Below are 22780 nucleotides of genomic sequence, written 5' to 3'. Positions count from 1 at the left end.
AAGATAGAGTAGTTTGCTTTTCTTGAGGTATCTGTGTCTGGCTTTGGTATCAAGGCAATGCTGGCTTCACAGAATGTGTTAGGAAGTTTTCCCTTCCTCTTCTGTTTCTTGGAAGAGTTTGGATAGAGTTGGTATTAATTATTCTTTACACAGGGGGCTTCCCAAGTAGCTCACTAGTAAAGAATCCACCTGCAATGCAGGAGACGTGTGTTTGATCCCTGGGCCAGGAAGATCCCATGGAGGAGGGCATGGCAACCCACGCCAGTATTCTTGCATGAATACTGCAAGAATTGCATACTTCATGCAAATGAATACTGCATGAATCCACAAACAGAGGATCCTGGCAGGCTACAGTCCATCGAGTCACAGAGTCGGATACAACTGAAGAAACTACACACACAGATATTCTTTACATGGTTAGTGTAATTCACTAGTTAAATCACCTGGGCCTGGACATTTCTTTTTTTATTTTTTTTATGATTTATTAGGTTCTTTATTAGGTTCTATTTGTTTTTTTTTTCTCTTATATTTTTTTTCTCATTTTTTTTTCCATTTATTTTTATTAGTTGGAGACTAATTACTTTACAATATTGTAGTGGCTGGACATTTCTTTCTTGGGAGGTTTTTGATTATTCATTTAATATCTTTTTCTGGTTAGAAGTCTGTTGATATTTTCCATTCCTTCTTAAGTTTTGGTCAGTTCCACATATCTAAAAATTGTTCATCTACATTATCTAATTAATGGGCATACAATTATTCACAATATTCTCTTACAATCCTTTTAATTTCTGTAAGGGCTTCACTTGTCTGATTTTAGTTACTTGTATCTTCTCTTTTTTCTCTTAGTTGAGTTAAAAGTTTTTCAATTTTGTTGGATCTTTTTAAAGAAAAGAATTCTCCTTTTGGTTTTATTGGTACTCTGTATTGTTTCTCTATCCTCTATTTAGCTATGCTCTAAAGTTAATTATGGGCTTTCCTTTCTTTGCCAGCTTTGGGTTTAGTTTGCTCTGTTTTCTAGTTTCTTAAGGTATGAATTTAAGGTGTTGATCTATAAATATCCCCCTGAGGACTGCTTTCACTGCATCCCATAAGGTTTGGTATATTTTAATTTTCATTCATATCAAAGTATTTTCTAATTTCCCTAGTGACTTCTTCTTTGATGTATTTGTAGTTGAGTATGTTGCTCAATTTCCATGCATTTGTGAATTTTTCAGTTTTCTTCTGTTACTGATTTCTAGTTTCATTCTCAAGTGGTTGAAGAAAATGTTTTGTATGATTTTGATCTTTTAAAATTCATTGAGATTTCTTATGGCCTAACATACGGCTTATCCTAGAGAATGTTGCATGTACACTTGAGGAGAATGTGTATCTGCTGTTGTTGAGTGGGGTGTTCTGTATGTGTTAGGCTTACTTGATTTATAGTATTCTTCAAGTCCTCTGTTTCCTTACTGATCTTCTGCCTAGATATTCAATACACTGTTTAAAGTGAGATATTGAAAGCGAACTGCAATTATTATTGTAGAATTATCTATTTCTCCCTTTAATTCTATCAGTATTTGCTTCTTATATTTTGGGACTCTGTTGTTTGGTGTGTATATGTTTGTAATGACTGCTATTTTCTCAATGAACTGATCCTTTTATTAATACATAGCATTCTTCTTTGTCTCTTATAACAACTTTTAACTTAAAATATATATTTTCTGGTGCTAGTATAACCACCCCACCTCTTGTGCTTACTATTTGCGTAGAATATATTTTTCCAATTCTTTCAACCTATTTGTGTCTTTTCTTCTTAAGTTTCTCTTAAGCAGTGTATAGCTGGATCACAGGTTTTTATATGTTCTGTCAATCTCTATCTTTTAATAAAGTGAGCCTATCAATTTACATTTAAAATGATTACTGATAATAAAGGACTTACTTCTACCATTGTGCTATTTCTTTTCTTCGTATCTTAAATCTTTTTTCTCCTTTATTTCCTTGAATACACTCTACTTTGGTGTATGACTGATTTTTCTAGCGTACAATTTTGGTCCTTCCTCCATTTTCTTTTCCATACTTTTTTTTTTCTTTTTAGTTATTATCAGTGGTTACCCTGCAGGTTACAACAGACAACCTAAATTTATAAAAATCTAGTTTGAATTGATTCCAGCCCCCCAACCCCAATATGACCTCCAGCTTCTGTCTTTAAGACTGAAAGCAACAAATTTATGGCTGTTTTAAAACAGTCACCTTCCCTATTTTGGCCATTGGGGTTCAGCAGGATGAAGGTTCAATCAAGAAGCTACTGTCTTTATTTTTAAATGCAGTGTTAGGTACAGTTTTTTTATACTTTGATTTTATTATACTCGAAACTAAAATGCAGAACTATCAAGTTCAGTATTGGATATCCCTATTACATGTCAAGAGGATGACATCTGGAGTCTAAATCCCAGTTCAATGATCAGTCACATGTAGCTACACATACAGCTTCAATCACCAGCTACATTTGGATACATTTGGATACCTTTGGATACATTCTTAGTCAACTGGCATCTCAGTTTCATCATCTATAAAAGAACTAATGGTAGTTCCTACTTCTTACAGTTATCACAGGAATTCAATGAGATACATGTAAAGTTCTTAAAATAGCACCAGCACCTAACACAGAACAAATCTTCAACCTGAATAAATGTTAACCATTACTGTGTTTTCAGCTGTCTGCCTCCCGGCATTTCCCTCCCTCCCCATTCAGCTCTACCCCACAATTTACCAGTCTGCTTTTACTTTCTGCAAGATGTCATGGTCTTTTGCCTCTAGGCCTTCACGTATGCCTCTTTATCTGCTTGGCTAATTCTTATTTCTAAAACAGTCAGATGTTTTTTCATATCCATCCATTTGAAGTTTGACAATGCCAAGGACAGGGAGTAATAAGAACCCTTGTATGTTGCAAGTGGGAGTATAAATTGGTACAATTTTTTGGAGAGCAATTTGGCAACAGCTCAAAAGTTAAAGGTATCCATAATCTGCATCTCAATAGCTACACTCCTAGGGATATACGCTAAAGAAACCTTCACACCTGTACACAGGAAATATGTATAAGAATGTTCCATACAGCACTGCTTTTTATAGCAAAAATACTGAAAAGAACTTTAGTGTCCTTCTTCTACAGGAGAGTAGATAAATACCCTGGTGATCATAACACATAATCATATACTGGAATGCTGCTGTTGTTGTTCAGTTGCTAAGTTGTGTCTGACTCTTTATGATCCCATGGACTGCAGCATGCCAGGTTTTGCTGTCCTTCACTATCTCCTGGAGTTTGTTCAAATTCATGTTCATTGAATCAGTGGTGCTAACCATCTCATCCTCTGCCGCACTCTTCTCCTTCTGCTTTCAATCTTGCCCAGCACCAGAGCCTTTTCCAATGAGTCAACTCTTCCCATCAGGTGGCCAAAGTACTGGAGCTTCATCTTCAGCACTGGAATGCTACATCACAATTAAAATAGCTTCATGTAACAACATGGGTAAATCTCAAAAATATATTGCTGACTAAAAGAAACAAGTTTCAAAAGGATATATTTATGATATTAATAACTAATAACAAAAAGTTTAAAATCATGTAAATTTGCTACACATTGTTTATAGATACATGCATATGTAACACTAATAACAAAAAGTTTAAAATCATGCAAATTTGCTACACATTGTTTATGGATACCTGCATATGTAATAAAAGTGTAAAAACATGCCATGGGAAGAATAAACACCTAATACAAGGTGATGGGTACCTTTGAGGAGGAGGGGGAAGAAGGAGAAAAGGGAATAGAGTTGGGTTGGGCTTCACAGAAAGTTTCAACTGTATTTCTTCTATTGAAAAAAAGCACTCATGCAAGTTTAATTATAAAACATTAAGATTCCAGAAAGCTGGGTGGTGGGACAAAGATGTTCGTTCAATTAGTCATAAGTTTAAATAAACCAAAAGCCAGATGAAGAAAATGGAAAGATTGGTTGAAAAATCTGTGTCATAAAAAGCATTTGGCACTCTAGGTTCCCAAACAGTCAAATGATTACCCCTGTTTCCATCTGACCCATCCTATTTCCACCCCTTCCTCCATCTCTACCAACAGAGATTCATTTTCTATACATTCTAGCCCTAGCGAAGGCAGTGGGGAGGCACAGAGCTTACAATGGGATTAAGTGGAAGTGGCTTGGAACTTAGAATGCATTCTTAAGACTCTGGGAACACTCATAGCCAAGTTTATATGTCCCAAGAAACTAGAGGATGCTTCTCTGGAGAAAAGACCTCCCAATACTGACATTTGTGGGCCCTCTAAGAAATCCGGCACATCAATGCTGTGCTTAGTCACTCAGTCGTGTCCAACTCTTTGCGACCCCATGGACTGTAGCCAACCAGACTCCTCTGTCCATGGGATTTTTCAGGCAAAAATACTGGAGTGGGTTCCCAAGCCCTCCTCCAGGAGATCTTCCCAACCCAGGGATCGAACCCAGGTCTCCCACATTGCAGGTAGATTCTTTACCAGCTGAGCTCCCAGGGAAGCCCAGCATGTCACCGGTACACCTCATAATAAGCCCACTCATCCAGTGCTTCTCACAACATAAAGTGCATTTGAGTCACGTAGCAATCTTGTTAAAGTGCAGATTCTAAATCTGCAGTTTATGGTGGGACCAGAGAGTCTGTATTTCCAGAAGGCTTCCAAAGGAAGCCAACGCTGCTAGTCCCTTTTGAGGAGTAAGGTGCTTGTCAACGCTTCTTGCCCACACAGTCAGCCTCCACTCAGCTTTTTGGAATCTCATCCCTAAACATGAACAGGCTGCTAAAGAAATAAGACTTTTGAGGATGGCCATTAACATAAATGAGACAAAACAAAAATAAACAAGCAAAAAGAAAAACAACAACAAAGAAATAGATCAAAGCAAAGAGAAGAAGAAAAACTAAAAAGAAACACACTGTAGTATCCTTAGAGAGAAGATATTCCTGTCCATAAAACATACAATATCCTCAGAAAGATAGAAGATACTCCTGTCAAATAAAACAAGGACAGGAACTTTCCCAGTGGTTTGGTGACTCCCGGTTTCATTCCCTAGTCAGGGCCCAGGTTCATCCCCCAGTCAGGGAACTACATCCCACATGCTGCAATTAAGACCCAGATCAGTCAAATAAATAAATATATAAAAGAGAAGAAGGAAAAAAAGAGAGAGAGAGAAGAAGGATAAAATAATATGGGAAGGGGAGTTGGGGGAAAAACATCTTGGGAATTAAAAATAAAAAAACCTGAAACTTAAAATGGTTGAAGATAATGACAAGGAAATATCTCAGAAAAACAGAACAACAAAAACAAACAAACAATGGGTACAGAGTTTCAACTTTGCAAAATAAAGAGTTTTGAGACTGCTGCATTAAAATCCCAATAAATGACTTAACTGACTGAACTGTATACTTAAAAACGCTTAAGATGAGAAATTTCACATTATGTATATTTACAATTGAAAATAAAAATAAAACACACCAACCCAAAGCAACAGAAAACAGAAGAAAAAAATGAAAATATCAATCCAGAAATCTAACTTTTAAATAACAGGCATTCCAGAAAGTGAACAAGGAAATGGAGGAGAAGAAATTATCAAGGAAATAAAGAAAATTGCCTCCAAAGATAAAGTACATGAGCTTCCATTTTGAATAAGTGCTCAGTTCAAAAAAATTAAGTCACAGCAAAGCAAATCATTATAACATTTCCAACCCACAGACTAAAGAGAAAATCCTAAAGCCTCCAGAGGCAGAGAAGATGTAACATACAAAGGATCGGGAATATGAATAGGAATCAGGCTTTTCACAATAGTAACCTGAAAGGTAGAAGAAAATGAATAATACCCGCAAAATTATGACAGGAAATTATTTTCAAAACTTAAATTCAATAACCAGCCCAACTATAAATTCAACTACAAATCAAGTATTAAGATAAAATAGATTTTAAAATATGCGAAGATTCCAATATATCCCCCTATGCCTTTTCCTTTCAGTTACCAGAGGCGGTGCCTCAGCAAAACAAGGAAGTAAACTAAGAAAGAGGAAGGCATGGGATCTGTGAAATGGGCAAAACCAGCCCAGGAAAATCCCAGAATGACAACTGTACAGCAAGTCTAGAGAGCAGTCAGTTCCGATTGAAACAAGAGGAAGGAGACTCTGGGACAAAGATTCTAGAGAAGAAATAGAACTTATGTATTTGAGTATACAGAAAATAACTGCCAGACTTTTGGACAGAGTCTTAAGAGCACTTTCAGGGGTGGGGGCAGCCAACTGTAGATAATACAAAAAACTAACAAGCAAGGGGAAAAAGGCAATAATTAACTCTAGGAAAATTAAGGGCTGTATAAATTATAAGGCACAGTTGTAGTACACATTGGGTCATTGGTAAATAGTATTTGCATACATAATTTAAATGCTGATTATTGGTTTAACTAAAATTTTTACATAAATATGGGAGGTGGAGAATAGAAGAGATAGACTCATGTTCTTAACTGTCATGGCAGGAAGTCAACAAATAACCCTTAAAATGAACAAATCAAGAATTAGTATATGGATTTATTTAGACATATGGATCTAATCTGGATGAATGTGTAATAGAGTAGAGACTATTGCCTCTAAAGAGTAGGCCAGGGATCGATGACGACACCCTCTCATGCATTCCTTGGAAATCTGAACAAAATGAGTGAGAACTCACTACGGTCTCCTCATCAAAACTGAGGTCCAGCACGTTGCCAAAAAAAAAAAAAAAAAGGCGTTGTTTGAAGGATATTTACACCTAGGTAAAAGTTCAGTTGGCTCCAAATGCGAAGGATCTAGGTCAAAGCCTGTTAGTGATCTACTGGTTTTTATCCATTAACTTTTAAGAATGTTGCCACTGGCAACTAAGAGCTGTGCTGTTCTCATAGTAATAAAAGGCCTTGGGTTTGGGTGACTCACTGAGGGTGTCTGTACATGTAGTGATTTTGAATAGACAGGAAAGATAATTGATATAAATTCAAGTTTCATACTGTTTTAGGAAAATGGTCAGTGCATTTCAAGAATTATATAGAACTATTTCCCCAAATCTGAGCAAGCTGGGTAACACCCATCAGTCATGTTAATGCTTAGTGTGGTTATGAATGTTTAAAGTTTTATTTTGCTACAATAAATGTTCTGCATTCATGTTTAAAAAAAAAAAAAGAGTAGGCCAGGGAACAACTTTTTTCATTACAAGCCTTCTAGTATATGTATGTATTTTAAAGTTATGTATCTGCATTATTTTAGTTCAATAAACAATGTTAAAACATTAGCATATAATTTGGGAGTAGTTTCAAATGGAAGTTTATCCATGGTCGGTAAGCAAAGAAATCCATTTTGAAGGGCTGTCTGGGCCTTGATGACAAGGGCTAGTTATTTGTTCATTTTTACATTCCCCATCCCTCCCTTTATCAAGAGAACGTAGCAGAAAGTAAATCAATACATGTAAAGAGAATTCAACTACATTTGTTCGATTCTCCATGGAGAAAAAGACAAAACAAGGCGCACAGGCATAAGACAGCCGCAGCACAAAAATGAGTTCATTTCCACATGCAGATAAGTTAATGTATGTCTCTGGCAGAGGCACTGGAATGAAACGGTTTCAAAGGCAGAGAAAAGTCACGTTCGGGGCATCTGGAGGCAAACTCTAGGCACAGAAATGGAGGCATGACAGGAATCCAGGCAGGCTTATTCACTTCGGAGACTCCTCATTCCTTTCCTTCCTTGACCTTGTTAACAATCTTTAGTTAGCTAAACTGAGAATGTGTTCGTTTCCTTCACCAGACTATAAGCTCCTCGAGGGCGGGACCTTGTTGTGTTTCACTGTATCTCCAGCGCAGAGCAGGAGCCCACCACACATTTGGTGAAATGAATGCGCGACGGTGCCGCTGGACAGCCATTGGTGTGGTACGAGGAAGGGTCACTGACAAGCGGAGAGCAAAGAAGCTGGCTGGGAGATGACAAGAGCGAGCTTCTTGCAGGGTCTCTGAAATTACAAGACCGAAAGAGTGGAGGTAAACATTTGGGGAGTACGGGACCAGACTGCCAGGTGGACCTCGGGGAAAGGCAGCAGCCCGAGAGGACTGTAGGGTTACTAGCCAAGAGGAAGGAGTTGGGACTACCGGCATCGCGCGTGCGCAAGCGCGGCACCCACTCCCCCCGCCCCCGCCCCACTCCTCCACCCCGCCCCCTGCCCGGCGCGATTGCGTGCGCGTGCATGAGGGGTCGGAGCGGAAATGGCGCCGCGGGGCCGCGCGTCCGGGCGGCGAGCGGAAGTGGGTGTGAGAGCGGAAGTGGCCGGCTAGAGCCGGGGGCTGGGCGGGGACCAGGCTTGTCGGTGAGGCGGCAGCGGCGGCGGCGGCGGCTCGGCAGGCGGGTTCAGGCTTCAGGGGCCAGGTCGGTCGGGTGGGTGGGTGTCTCCACAGTCAGTGCGTGCGCGGGCCAGCGCGCAGATTTTCCCCTTCTCCCACCCCGGTCCCTTTCCCCTTCTCCCCTAACCTCCTACCCCACCCAGCCCCCCTCCTCAAGGGGCAGCAGGGCCGCTCCCTCTGTCCTTTCCTCCCTTACCCACCCTCACCCGCCCTTGTTTCTCCTTCCCCTGTCCGGGGCAGCCGCCGCCATGATCCTGCTGGAGGTGAACAACCGCATCATCGAGGAGACGCTCGCGCTCAAGTTCGAGAACGCGGCCGCCGGGTGAGCGCGCGCCTGGGGCCGGTGGGTGGCGGGGGAGGCAGAGTTGACCCCTGATGATCGTTCAGTTCTCCAGTCCCAGAGGAGGGAGGTGAGCGACCTGGCCGGGTGTGGGGACTGCCCCGGCGGGGTTAGACGTGGGAGGTGATTGGGCGCGGTGGGGTGAGGGGCAGAGATGCGTGGGGAGAGGCTCAGACGAGGGATGCGGAAGCAGTGAGTGGACAGGAGTGCGCGTGCCAAAGGGCAGGAGACCTGTGGGATGTGAGGGGAGCTTGGGTCGGAACTCTCCGCTGGAGGATCCCATTCCCCTCTGGAACGAGCTGGGGACCACTTCCCTCTGTATTCCCCGTCATTGTTCAGAACCCAGAGAGAGCCCATTTGGGATCCGGTTGGAAGGAGTTTTCAGGAATTCCCAGCACTGGGGGAGGAAAGAAGGTGGCAGGCCCAGATTCACCACCCATCTTCTCGCTCCCCACCCCCATCTTCTCGTGTAAAGGAGCGGGAGAGAAGACTAAGGCAGGCCCTACCTTGCAGCCGGAAAACCCGTTGGTCTCTCTAGTTTTACTTCCCCGAACCCTACTGTGAGAGAGACTGGTCATTTTGTTACATTTCTCGAGCAAAGTTAATAGTCCCCCCAATATCCCCACTCCTTTCTTATCGCTCTTCTGAGGTCCTGATTCTTTTTTTCCCCACCCACTGTCCTCTATCTGGTTATCTTTTAAATCTTTGTACCGTACCCCTTGGTCTGTGATTTCTTCTGTAGTCATTCCGGCCCAGATACACACTTAAAAGCCTCCAGAGTCTATAATAAAGTTCTCAGATAAGACCTGTTTGTTAACCATTGGCCTTTTTGAAATTAGGCTTTAGGACATGTTTCTAAGGCAACCTTCGCTGTCAGACACAAGAATCAGTAGAAGACGACCTCCTCCCCCAAAGCTGCTTTGCTTTTCTAATATAATATTTAATACATGAACCAAAGAATCGGTTTTAACTTCTAATTTTTGATGGCTTGTGGCCAGTCCCTTGGCCTCATTTCCCCATGTGTGAGGATGGGACTTCACATCTTGGTTACACAGTTGAGGAAATAGTGCAAACCGTTTCTGGTGAACTGGGAACTAATAATAGAGTAAGTGCTTGGAGAGCCCCAGATGGGAGAGGATTGGTGGAGGGACTTTCTGAGTGGACATAATGAACTTGTAGCTTGGAGGCATTTTAAAAAAAATACTTATTACCTGCCTCTTAAATTGAATATATTGTCTCCTATCTCTGTTATAAGGCCACAGGTTTTATCTGTAGAACAAAGCACAGCTTTCCTTGAAGTAACACAGTGACCAGTAGTGACTGTTTCCTGCCAGGGGCTGCAGTTGCTTATATTTTAGGCTGACTTGCTTCTTGTCTTTGGCCTCACTTACCAGTTCTTTGCATTTTAAATGTTCAAGCCAGTCAGCTTAGTGGCTTATTTTCGGTGATTGCTGTGTACTTTTTTGAGCAGTGCAGCACATAGGAGGAAGTTAAAATAACTTCTGCATTTTCACAGCTGATGTCAAGTGAATTCTCAAGTTTAGACTAGCGAAAAATGAGACCTGGGTGGTTATAAACTGATCTACAAGATAAATGCCTGTGCATTTCAAGTAGAAGCATGCCTTGTAGTGTAGGAGTACGTTCACATCTGCTTGTTTATTAATAACTTGTGACTCTGAAATGTAGCCCATTATTCATAGCTTCAGCTCTTTTCTTTTTAGAACATTACTCTTAAAAAGAGCTACTAACTATTTCAGCTGGGAGTAAGTAGTCACACAAGTCTGGAAGGCATAATTTAGAACTTCTGGACTTTTTTTTTTTTTTACAAAGTATATGTTGTAACAATGTTAAATCTTAGGGCATGGCAGCAAATTTTGGGTTTTTTTCTGGTCTGTCTTCCAGTTGAGATGTGACTTTAAGTAAGTGGACTCAGAACATACTCTGCTGAAAATCACTTTGAAAAGAGACCGTGATATTCAGCCTAACAGGTAGGGTTTTCCTGGGATTGCAAATGTAACACCTAGAAGCCTAGAAGTTTCTAGGCATACTAGTAAGGTGAGGCAGCAGTAAAGTATTTAAGTATTTATCAAGTAGTTAACTATTTATCAAGGTGCATGCCTAGCCAGAACTTTTAGAGAATAACTAGTATTATTACATAATAACTAGATAACCATGAACATTTACAGGGTTCTCTCAGTGCTCAGCCCCAAACAGGAACAGGAAAGGGGGATCTTTCTAAGAGTATGGCAGAGTTACAGAGGACCTAGGGGGACACATTTTGGGAAGGAGATCAGAGAAAGATTAAAGAAAGGCAGTAGCTCTAAGGAGAAACCTTGGAGATTGGAAAGGCTTGGCCATTGTGGGAACCTGCTGGGAGAGGTCTGCTCCGCCCTGCTTTTCCCAGTTGGGGAAATGAGGTTCTACGCAGCCTTCCCCAGAGTGAATCCTCCAGCTCCACGATGCCTGGTGATAGGCAGTAACTACATATGGCTAGTCAGGTTGAAATAAAAATTAAAGTGAATTAAAATAAAGCTCCTCAGTCACACTAGCCACAGTTCTGGGGCTCAGTTGCCACACATGGCTAGAAGCAGTCAAATGTGGGCAGCTAGAGGTAGGACATTTCCATTATTGCAGAAAGTCCCCTTGGACAGCCCTGTTGCAGCTACTGAAAACGTGAGCATGAGGTAGTCTTAAAAATAGCTCTGCAGTATATATTTCAGAACACAGTTATTTTCCTTTTGAAGTTAATCTTATTTTAAGTGATGCCTTTCGGAGCATGGTAATGGATTTATGGCAGGTCCTCCTCTGTGGGCCTCTCATAGTGTACCCATGCCAGAGTAAATTGCAGCTTCGAACCATTGCCCAGCCTCCTTACTTGTGGGCTGCGAGCACTGAAGGGAGTTGTACAGTGTGAAACAAGAAAGAAAAAAAAATGATGCCTCTCAGATTATCTTGCTGGATCTTCTTGCCTGTGACGTCCTTCTAAAAGTCTAAATTTCCTTCGAGTAAAGCAGTTCTGTCATAAGTTGTTTAAGAATATATTTGGTCATGAAAACCTTTTAACATGGAGGCAGTTTTGACAAAGCCTGAGAGCCATTCCAGGCAAATTACTCTTTTCTTTTTTTTCCCACCACACTCCTGGAAAGGTGGCTTATTGAGAGGATTCCTGTGTCCCCACAAAGTGGTAATTATTGGTAAATTGTCTTCTCAACAGCCTCCACTGAGACTGGGACACTGAGAGACTGTCCGTGATTAAGAAGCTGTGCACAACACTGCAGATAACCTCATGTGCAGGTCTTGTCAGGTTTTTTGGTTGTTTTTTTTTTTTCAACCATTTAGGAATTCTTACTTAGGCTCCCAATTAAAGAAGTATTCTGGCAAATTAATTTAATTCTTTTGTTACTGTATATACACCAAGAACCTTTATAGCCTCCAAAGCTAGGCTTGTCAACCTCACTCTAGTCTGGAGTGCAAAATTGAGGAAGTGCTGTCAGATGCGAATTGCTGTTGATTTTAAGTGCATGCTGGCTTCTTGCCACAGCTGTGCATATTGTGGGGCGCTGTGCTTCTGTGAGGGGGAGTGAAGCTCAGCAGGCAAGCCATGCCAGTTGGGGTGGGCGAGGACTGTGGGAGGAGAAATTTGAGCGAGGAATAAATTAAATCTTGCTGATACCTTCTCATTCCCAAATATGCTGCCTGTGTCCTCAGGGAGACAGACTGCTGTGAAGTGGTTTGGAATTAGGACATTGTTTAAGCATTTAGAAGAAACTGGATGTAGCAGCTGACTTGCTGAGATGATCTGGTTGGTCTTTTTGCTGGTCACTGTAGTCACACACTACTGCCCACTCTCTGGCTGCCTCGGAGCTACTTTGGGCATGAGGCCCCAGAACTGTGTTCCTTTTGTGTGTACGAAACCTGCAACTCTGTTAGTGGCAGGGTCTATGGTTCTTTCATCTTTGTTTCCCCAGAATTCTTACTGTGTGTTTAGTCAGCTTAGTACATGTTTGATGAAGCTAGATAGAATGGTTCTCAGTTTCTTTAGGAGTTTATCCTTCTTCTGACATTGTGTGAATCAGCTTTTAGACCCTCTTCGTTATTTTGAGATGTACCTTAAGAGAGTAGGACCACCTCTTACCTAATATGATCCATTTTTGTAGGCTTTGCTCAAAAAGGATGATGGGAGCCTTAGAGAGGACTTAAAGGAGATTAATCAAAAACTTTATGATGAGATAATGAGCAGTATTCAATAATTCCTCTAATTCAGCTCATAGAAACAGTAACTAGAAGAGGGACATAAATGCACAACAAGGAACTGGATGTGTTCAGGAGTAAAAACTCCAAAATCCTTAATGAGGAAAGAGGATTGGATAATAACAGTTGCCAGGAGTTCTTTAGTGACATTTTAGAAACTTGCTTAGAAAAAGGAGAGGAAAAAATTTTTTCTAAAGGAATTTAAGAATGGCTCTTGAAACCCATCTGAATCAATTGAGTATGTTTTAGTGTCTTGTGCTGTCCTGTCAGTAACCCTGAGGACTTAGCCACCTGGCTTACTCTAGGATTGCAGACACTGCAGCAGTCTGACACTAATATGGTTCTGTTTCTCCTTGTTTTGCTGACCAGTTCCTGATTGTTTGACATGGTTTCCTTCCATTTCAGAATGTGCCTGGGTTACAGATAGCAGCTCTGATTTACAATTTACAAAACTGGGGCTCTTGGGAGTTGCTGAGGGAGTAGATGGATTCAGCATTGTGTAGGCACCCTTCCCTGGTGATTTGCCGACCTTGTTATGGTATGTCACATCTGGGTAAATGGTCTAGCCTGGAGATCCTGCCACTGGGCTGCCTTAAGGGCCATGGGATCATTATCTCAGCATATCTGTAGCTGAGTCATAAGACCTTTGTTGGGAAACTTTGCCGTCCCCGTAACTTCTCAGTTAGTCTTCACAGCAGCTTTGTGTGGTGAAGTGAAGTGAAGTCACTCAGTCATGTCCGACTCTTTGCAGCCCCACGGACTGTAGCCTACAAAGCTCCTCTGTCCATGGAATTTTCCAGGCAGGAGTACTGGAGTGGGTTGCCATTGTGGTAGAGGCTTTTAATCTCCATTTTCTAGAAGAGGAACCTTTGGCTTGCTAACGAGTATCATTGCTGTGGCTACAGTAAGCGACAGAACTTGAGGTGAAGAGTCAGCTCTGAAAAAGCTTTTTCTGTGATTAAAGTTACTCTCACCACCTGAAACTTTAGCACACAGTCAAACAGAAAATAACTATTTGCCCTTTTGGCCTAGGGGCTTCTGTGGTAGCTCAGATGATAAAGAATCTGCCTCCAATGCAGGAGACCTGGATTTGATGCCTGGGCTGGGAAGATTGCCTGGAGAAGGCATGGCAACCCACTCCAGTATTCTTGCCTGGAGAATTCCATAGACATAGGAGTCTGGTGGGCTACAGTCCATGGGGTCCCAAAGAGTCAGACACAACTGAGCAACTAACATTCTTTTGGCCAGTTAAGAGTACACTTGCTCCCAGACCAATCTTATTCCTGTCTGTGGTTGCTTGTGGTTTAGTCGCTAAGTCATGTCTGACTCTTGCGACTCCGCGGACTGTAACGTACAGGCTCTTCTGTCCATGGGATTTTCCAGGCAAGAATACTGGAGTGAGTTGCCATTTCCTACTTGAGGGGATCTTCCAGACCCAGGAATCCTGTGCTACATGTGGTCTCCTGCCTTGCAGGCAGACGCTTTACCAGCTGAGCCACCAGGGAAGCGTTTATTCCCCAGTAGCTCCGTGATTTTTAAACCACAAAACACTTGGTCTTGGACTTGAGCCACAGCCCTGTCATGGTGTATTTCCCACTCAGTGCAGTCCCCTTGTTAGGGACAGAGTTAGACAGAAGTCTAACCCCCAGGTGACTTCTCAGGAGGACTCCTTCAGCCCAGTGCTCTCCTCAGCAGCCTGCCTCTCTCCTCTGCGACCTCTATGCAGCCATAAATAGCAAACTAAAATATTAATGGCAATGATTTGACAAATATTCCCAAGTCAAGCAGCAAACCATTTAGTATAGATCTTAGCGACTTCTCCCAGTGGGGATCAGTGCTCAGGGAACTTTATGACCTAGAGAAATTCAAAATTTCAGAGTCAAAATGTTGGAACCCTTAAGGTTTTTTATCTACAGTTGATCTTTTCTTGGTCAGTTGATGAAGTGAGAAAGTGAGGAACTGAGTCCTTCTGTGGCTGACTTAAAGCTTAAAGGTTAAAAAAAAAAAAAACCAGCCTCCTACTAAGTGATACAACATGGGCTTTTATAAGCCTCCACCCTGCCTCTTTGGCACAGCCAGCCTTCTTCAGGAGAATGTGTTTCAGTGCTTCCTCCCATTGTGCAGCCTCTTAATGTTTCATTCAAATGGGCCATAGATTAATGTTTCTACTTCTTGCTTTGCTCTTGTTTTTTCTAGAAGTGAGAAATGGTGGTTGGTCATTCATCGCCTTAGTCACCAGGCTACAGTTTCAAATGAAAGATCAGAAACAACTTTTAATTTTTATCCAGTTCTTTTCATCATATCCTGAATCTAGTTCTTTTCATCACATCCTGAACTCACTGCTTGTCCATAAACCCACTTGATGATTCGATTCTCAGACACCCAAAGTACTTTTCCTAAGTCACATATGGATGGCTTTGAAGAAGCAGAGTGGAACTCGATATGTGATTTGTATAGGTTGATTTTACAACCGGGCTAACATATGTTTAATAGAAGCCAGTTTCCTTGAGAGGTATGGTTTAGCTTTGCAGCAGCGTTTTAACAGTCATAAACCATGTTATTTATTCTGTTATTTCCCAGCAACTCTGAAGGGCAGCTCAGTCTTAGTTCCTTCTGCAGACGAGGGAGCGGAGATAGTAAAAGAGATACACATTTGATGGTGAGGTCTTGAGCAAGTTAGGCAAGAATAAATGTGAAAGTGTGTATATCTTGTCTGCTGGCCTGTAAAACAAAGTGGAATCATTTGAGTTATAGGGTGTTAGCTAATAAAACTATGGAGTCTTCATTGGTTTCCTACCATTGGGTTTTGAGGAGAAGTGAGGAAAGCATTTGAAGTAGCTTTTCACTGGAGGTTAATTGACCATTATTGTTTTTAACTGGATATATGTCATGCTTTCTGGGTTAATAACTCAGCAGCATTTATCAAACAGAAGTCCATGTACCAGGCTCAGCTGGGAATCACATTGAAAGTGGTAGACCGTCAGTGCCCCCCAGGAAAAGTTCTTCCATGTCTGTTCTCTTGTTTTATCGTTAGCAGTTGTGTGAAGTAGGTAGGATCATTTGTGTTCTCCCATTTTAAAGATGAGTAGGTGAGAAAATGAAGGAATGCAGGCATTAATTTGTCTGAAAACATGGTCCTGAAGAAAAGGCTAAAGTTGGAAAACAGGTGTCTTGACTGTTCTCAGTTATTTTGCTGTTACTTTGTGCTACATGTTGTATCAAAGTACAACACTGGAAAAAAAAAAAAGAAAGTACAACACTGAAATTTAAAAACACACCCCCCACCCCACCCCACCCCCCCGCAAAGAAAAAACAAAACAAACAAACGAGTAGAACCAAAGAGGGCTTCATGAAGGAGAGTGGTGAGTACTTAAGTGATGTAAGGGAGAGGGAAACACAGTGTAGGAAGACTTACAGATTGTCTTTGAAATGGAATAGGACTGCATCATTTTGTGGCCTGAACTCATCCTTTCATTTTACAAAAGAGGGCATTTTGTGAGTCATATATACAAACGTGTCTGTCATGGTCTTAAGGAGTTAAGAATTGAAGGTGAGCCCCAACCACAGCAGAGACTCAAGCTGCAAAACAAGCTTTATCTGTCTGTCCTTTTTTCAGTCTTTCACATTAGTAAGCACAGAGGTTCAGGTGCGTGAGAAAATGAATTGTGTACCTGGATCAAGGTTGTCTGATCTTAAATAAAGCTCAGGAGCCTTTTGCAAGTCTCCCTGAAGGCAAGCAGCAATGTCCTTTTGTTGGCCACGTTGCACAGCACGCAGGATCTTAGTTCCCTGACCAAGGTTTGAACCCGTGCCCCCTGCATTGGAAGCACGGAGTCTTAACCACTGGGTCACCAGGGAGGTCCTAGCAATATAGTTAGCTAACTAAAGGACTTTTATTTCATTTTGCAGAAACAAACCAGAAGCTGTAGAAGTAACATTTGCAGGTAAGTATCCTTTATCTCTCCTATTAACAGAAGGCACAATATAAAAAATAGAAAAGAAAATTGTTCCTAAAATAAACTTTGACATTTGGGCTCCTATCTTGATTGTCAGGTTTATTTTTTTTTTCTGGCTTTTATTTTCGATCATTATTCATGGATTTAGTGAGCTATATAAAGTTGCCTGCTGATATCTTAGAAGTTTGGGTTTAATTTTGTGGTACAAACTAAGGTTTTTTAAATTTGGAAATATTATGTTAGTATCTTTAGCCATCATCTTAGTTTACCTAGCACTTAGAGGAGTAGGGAATCACAAAAATACTTGAGACTTGTTCAACAAGTCAGAGAGAGAGGTTAGTGCTTTCTTTTCCCTAGAAAGAATTGGGTATTGACACTACTCACTTGCTCTGTGAACTTTGAGGCGTTGGTCATGCTGTTTATTAATAAAATGGGGATGCTTAACCGGGTCATCTTGGAAAACTTTTTGCAGCTCTGAAGGGCTCTGACTTGGAGGCCAGGCACCATCCCCTTCCCTCCTGCTAACTGGCAATGCCAGAGCTGCCTAAAGTAATGACACTCAGCCCCAGGTTTCAAGAACTATGTAGAGGAGAGGCCTGTGAATTACAAGAACTTAAGAGCTAGCCAAACACTCTGTGTGAGCCTTGTTTGGATCCTAATTCAAATAAGACAACAATATTTTTTTAAAATTCTTGAGATAATATTTCAGTGCTTGACTGGATATTTAATATATTTTTTTTTAGGCATGACAGTGGAATTGGGGTTATGTTTTTTTTAGAGATGTATTCTGAAATATTTATGGGTGAACTGACATGATGTGTGAGATTTGCTTCAGAATAAATCATTGGGAAGGGCTGTGTCTAAGTGAAACAAGGTTGGCCATATATATATTGATTAATTGTTGAAGCCATGATAAGAATAGGGGTTCGTTGTATGTTATATTTTATGCATGTTTAAAGTACATCACAATAAAGGTTTGCTTGTTTGTTTTTTTTAATTCTTTCAGCACAAAGTGATGATTAAAGTAAAAATGGCTTTGTAATTTTAGAGAAAAGAGATGAGTTCTTGATAATTCTTATCTCAGTGTTTCTACTGATTTTCCACATGGATTTTAAATGAACGTCATTTTACTTACATGCCTACTTGTAAGGGAGATTTCCTTGTGCCCTGCAACAGGTAGACAGGCACTTTGAGATGTTATTCCCTATTCCCAAGTTAAGCAAGATTATTTGCCTCTCCTGGCAGATTTTGATGGAGTCCTCTATCATATTTCAAATCCTAATGGAGACAAAACAAAAGTGATGGTCAGTATTTCTTTGAAATTCTACAAGGAACTTCAGGCACATGGTGCTGATGAGGTAAGTTGCAGATCACTTTTCCCTGGGAGTCTTGTTTCCTCCTCACCTTTTCCTGGCAATTTGCCGCTCCTAGAAGATCCACGGCACTGAGTCATCCACACTGGCACTGGCCACTCTGGGTGGCTTGCTCACCTAACCAGGGGCTCTTGACTTCATTTCCATTAGTCATAAAGAAGGGTGTTTCTCAGAAAAGGTTTTGGTTCTCTGCTTGACTGCTTTGTACACTGAAGAAGTAAAGATGTTCTCTAACCAGTGAAAACAAAAACAGATTTATTTCTCAAAAAATGTAGCAAAGAATACTTTTCCTTGACCAATACAAAAAGAGCTATGGCAAGACTGAGATGGATTCAGTTCTATTTCTGTTACATTGAGAAGCAGGTATATAACCTTGGTCTGTTTCAAGTTTACAGGCATAATTTCTCATTCTAGAAATTTAGGAACAAATCTGCCCTTCTGCTTTTAAATTTAATGCTCTTTAGAACTGGCCTCTGTAAGTATCTCTTCTTCCTTATGACTGTCTTAGGGGAAATAAGAAAGGGTGTCCATGTGTTCAGAAACTCTGGGCGGCCATGCTTTATTCACTGACTTCTTTCAATAGGTTTGGTTCCTGTTGAACTGTATTTGCTCTGGGGAGAGCCATTTATGGAAGAAAGAAAATGTTATTACACCAGTGTGTGCACGTTGTGGTTGGGTCTCAAAGCAGGAAGTATGACTCAGTTCCTGAATCAGTTTTCAAGTATCTTCTAGTTTTAACAGAGTAGGTTCTCCTTAATGTGGTAAATGAAGATACAGCCATTTCTATTTTCTTTCTGATTGAGAGTAATAGTAGTTTGTTATATTTTTTTTAAGTTTATTTATTTTTAATTGAATGATAATTGCTTTACAGTATTGTGTTGGTTTCTGCCATACATCAGCATGAATCAGCCATAGGCTTACATGTGTCCCCTCTTGAACCGCCCACCCGCCCCCTACCCCTCCCCACCTTCTTGTGTTGTTTCAGAGCCCCATTTTGTGTTCCCTGAATCATACCGCAAATTCCCATTGGCTATCTATTTTATATACAGTGGTGTATATGTTTCCATGCTACTGAGAGTAGTAGCTTTTAACTTACTTAAAATTTATGTGATGAAAGAGCTGTTTAACAAAAACATATGATCAAAATCTCGATACTAAAAACTAAAATTAATGTTAACCAAGCCAGATACCAACAGCCATACACGGTCACTTCCCTTACTTCTTCATATGCAGTTGGTTTGCCCTGGAAGTTCAAAGGAACAGCTAAAACCTTCTCTGATTTTTCCTCAAGTTCAAGAGAAGAAGAATGGTTTAGAGAATTTGCATTCAGGGTTATTTTAGCTAAAAAGAAAGAGCCTCAGGAGAAAGACTTAAGTCTTTTAACAAATTTGAAAGATTACTAATGTGAGACCGGCTAACTCTTTACCAGATGAAGATCAAGAGGAAATAAATGGCAGTTAAGGTGGCCCTGCTTTAGATGAAGTAGAAGACAACTACCTAGAAAGAACTGTTGAACATTTGAACAGATAACTGCAAAACTGTGTGATCATTCCCCCTAGACCTTCCCCTCTCTTTAAAGATCTTGATGCAGTAAAAACAGTCCTGGGGAGGGAGAGAAAGTGTTAAGCTAGATTTCTTAAATCTTTGTTCCAGTCTGCTTTCCTTACAGTGAAATTCCAGAATACATTGCTATTCTTGTAGCTACCACAAGGGTCAGAGAACCAACCTCACCCACTCAAGTGGGTGGAATAGGTAACCATTGGCTGTGTTGCAGCAGAGTGCAGGGTAAATGGCTCCCTGGGTTGGTTAAACAGTGACCAGCCTGTGATAACCACAGGAAGCTTGTTACTTTGTCACAGGCCTTTTTTCAAAGCAGAAAGCCTCAGCTGCCAGGTGGGAAGGTCTGATTTCCTGGTGTCAAGTTGTAAGAGGGGGTGCAAAGTGAATCACAGTTAAAAGTACAAGTGAAGTGAATTAGGAAGCGTTGGCTGGTTTTGCCAAGAGGAGGGAGCAGAGGAGTTGACCATGGTATAATTTTGGTTCTAAAAACTGCTTAGATCTCAGAATATTAACTTAGTATCTTGGGCTTTAACTGAATAACTTGGAACCTAAACTAGGAGCCGTGGTTTCTCCCACATCTGATTTTCCCTTCCTCTAAGTACACATAGTACAGAATTGTAGATAGTTAAAATTATTAATGGGACATGGGTACTACTTTTTTTACCCTGAAGTGATTTAGGAGAAGTGGTATATGGGGCACCTGAAGTCAAATCTCTGTGCCACCAATAGATTCTATGACCTTGAACTTCTCCCTTTAGTTCCTCTTCTGTAAGAGATACCTCACAGTGGGTGTATGGTCACCAAATAGGAACTATGTGTGGCATTAGTTACCTTTTGCCTTTACATAAACAAGTGTGGTCACTGATTCATGCTGTGAAGTCCACCCTACTGTCCAGGTTTTGCATGTTGAGACTTTGTTCCAGCTGTAGGATAACGGTTAAATAAATATGTGGAGTACTAAAAACTATTTAAGAATGAGGAGAAAGAATGTACTATATGATAATTCTTTAAAATGGGACATGAAATAAATGGCTCCTGGTTTGTATATCATATGTGTTTTTAAAACCTGGAGAGAACACTGAAAATAAGATTAGAAGAAAAGCATTGACATTTGCTCAGTTCTGTTATCTGAGTCCCCAGATGCTGGAGATGGGCTCTGAGAAGCACACACTACTCTTATAATTAAAGCAAGTGTATGCTCTTGTTCACTTTTATTTTTTTTCCCATTTATTTTTATTAGTTGGAGGCTAATTACTTTACAATATTGTAGTGATTTTTGCCATACATTGACATGAATCAGCCATAGATTTACATGTGTTCCCCTTTCTGAACCCCCTTCCCACCTCTTGTTCACTTTTAACTTGGTAACTTAGATTCGAATACCTCTTTTTTTTTGGTATCCCAGAAAATGCAAGAGGATCGTTGTTAGTATATTTGTGGTGACACCATTAAAAAGTGGATGCATAGAGACAAAATCCCACAGCCTGTTATACGACTGGGGGTTAGTATTGATATATTGGCCTCCATTCTGCCTTACTGTGGAATAATGCTGACTCCTTCCCTCCCTAAGTTCAAGATTTTACTGAGACGGAAATAAGACCTGTCTATGTCTTGCCTCTAAAACGTAATAAAAACTATTAAATACCGAGAAGTTATTGAATTCTAGTGACTTTAATTTTTCTCTCTCCAAATAACTGCCTTTTCTCCTGCTTAATGTGTCAATAACATTTAAGTCAGAACTGTTCCTTCCCAAATAAAAAGATTGATTCTTAAACCATCTCAGCCTCAGAGCAGTTCCTGCCAGGAAGAGCAATCACACTGGCAGAGAAAAAAATAAGGTGTAAAAGGGACTCTTGTTTTATCATTTACTCCAAAAAACCTGGAAAATAGCCAGCTGTAAGGATTGGTTTTGAGAAAAAAAACATTTAGAGAGTACACCCTTCTGTGGACCCCCACAGTATAAATAACTGGCTAAGATTGAATTATCCATTGCTTTTTGCCTTTAAAAAAGCTGGTAGTAAAATAATTTTAAAGCATTCAAGATAAGCAGGCTAACCAGAATCAGTTCCTGACAGTTCTGATTTTACCATTTCATTCACCTGAGTTAGTGGTTTGGCCTATACTTGGTTGATAACTAACATGATCTATTCTCACTTGAGTTCAGCATCCTTCTACTCTCTTGGGGAAAAAGAAAAAGGGTAATTATGTGTAATATAAGATCTGGAGGAGAACAGACCATATAAAGGGGGTGACCAGGTGCTAACCTTTTGGAGTTAATCGAAGTTTTGTGAGTGATTTGCTTGATAACTCAGATAAATCTTCTTCCCTCCCTGTATCCTATTTCCCATTCGCCTTTTGAAAGTTAGGAAGAATGCTGGCTTAGGAAAAACTTGGCATGCATGGTGCTTTGAAAATAATGAAATTCTCTTTTGAATTAACATACTTGTTGATATGTATTTGTATGACATACTTGTTTTTCTATTTTCTAGTTATTAAAGAGGGTGTACGGAAGTTACTTGGTAAATCCAGAATCAGGTATGTAAGTAATGTGAATGGCTATGGAATGACTTGGAAAGAAATTCGTCCTGTTTGTGCTATGCTTTTTTTAGCCAACAGATTTTATGTAAATGTTACTTATTTATGAATATTTCTGCATGAGTTCAGGTCCCACTTTCAGTTCAGTTCAGTTCAGTTGCTCAGTCATGTCCGATTCTTTGTGACCCCATGAATTGCAGCACGCCAGGCCTCCCTGCCCACGGTCCCACTTTAGCTGTCTCCATAAACCTAGCATTTAAGCGGCTTTGCATTGTCCAGTAATGGATACACGTTATTGGTGTAGTCACACAGAGAGTTGATGTATGCTGTTTTTAACATTGACTCTTTGTTAA

General features: G+C 40.6%; 1 protein-coding gene and 2 non-coding genes across 3 annotated transcripts in view; all 3 read left to right on the top strand.

The window, feature by feature from the left end:
- The first annotated feature begins 6655 nt into the window (after positions 1-6655).
- On the top strand, positions 6656-6747 carry LOC122426908. Its single transcript, XR_006265268.1, has one exon. It is a non-coding gene; the product is annotated as a small nucleolar RNA SNORD116 (small nucleolar RNA).
- A 1542-nt stretch (positions 6748-8289) lies between these two features.
- ARPC2 (actin related protein 2/3 complex subunit 2) overlaps positions 8290-22780 on the top strand; it is a 28064-nt gene continuing 13573 nt past the window's right edge. Inside the window, exons 1-5 of the mRNA XM_043444896.1 lie at positions 8290-8437; positions 8653-8734; positions 16913-16947; positions 18205-18317; positions 22382-22427. Coding sequence (XP_043300831.1) covers positions 8661-8734; positions 16913-16947; positions 18205-18317; positions 22382-22427 — 268 coding nt within the window. The 5' untranslated portion in view covers positions 8290-8437; positions 8653-8660. The remainder of the gene's footprint in view (positions 8438-8652; positions 8735-16912; positions 16948-18204; positions 18318-22381; positions 22428-22780) is intronic.
- Positions 11527-11663, top strand: LOC122426928. Its single transcript, XR_006265280.1, has one exon. It is a non-coding gene; the product is annotated as a small nucleolar RNA SNORA42/SNORA80 family (small nucleolar RNA).

Source organism: Cervus canadensis, chromosome 24, assembly GCF_019320065.1.
Source record: "Cervus canadensis isolate Bull #8, Minnesota chromosome 24, ASM1932006v1, whole genome shotgun sequence".
Taxonomy (NCBI): Eukaryota; Metazoa; Chordata; class Mammalia; order Artiodactyla; family Cervidae; genus Cervus; species Cervus canadensis.
This window is presented reverse-complemented; position numbering and strand designations above follow the sequence as displayed.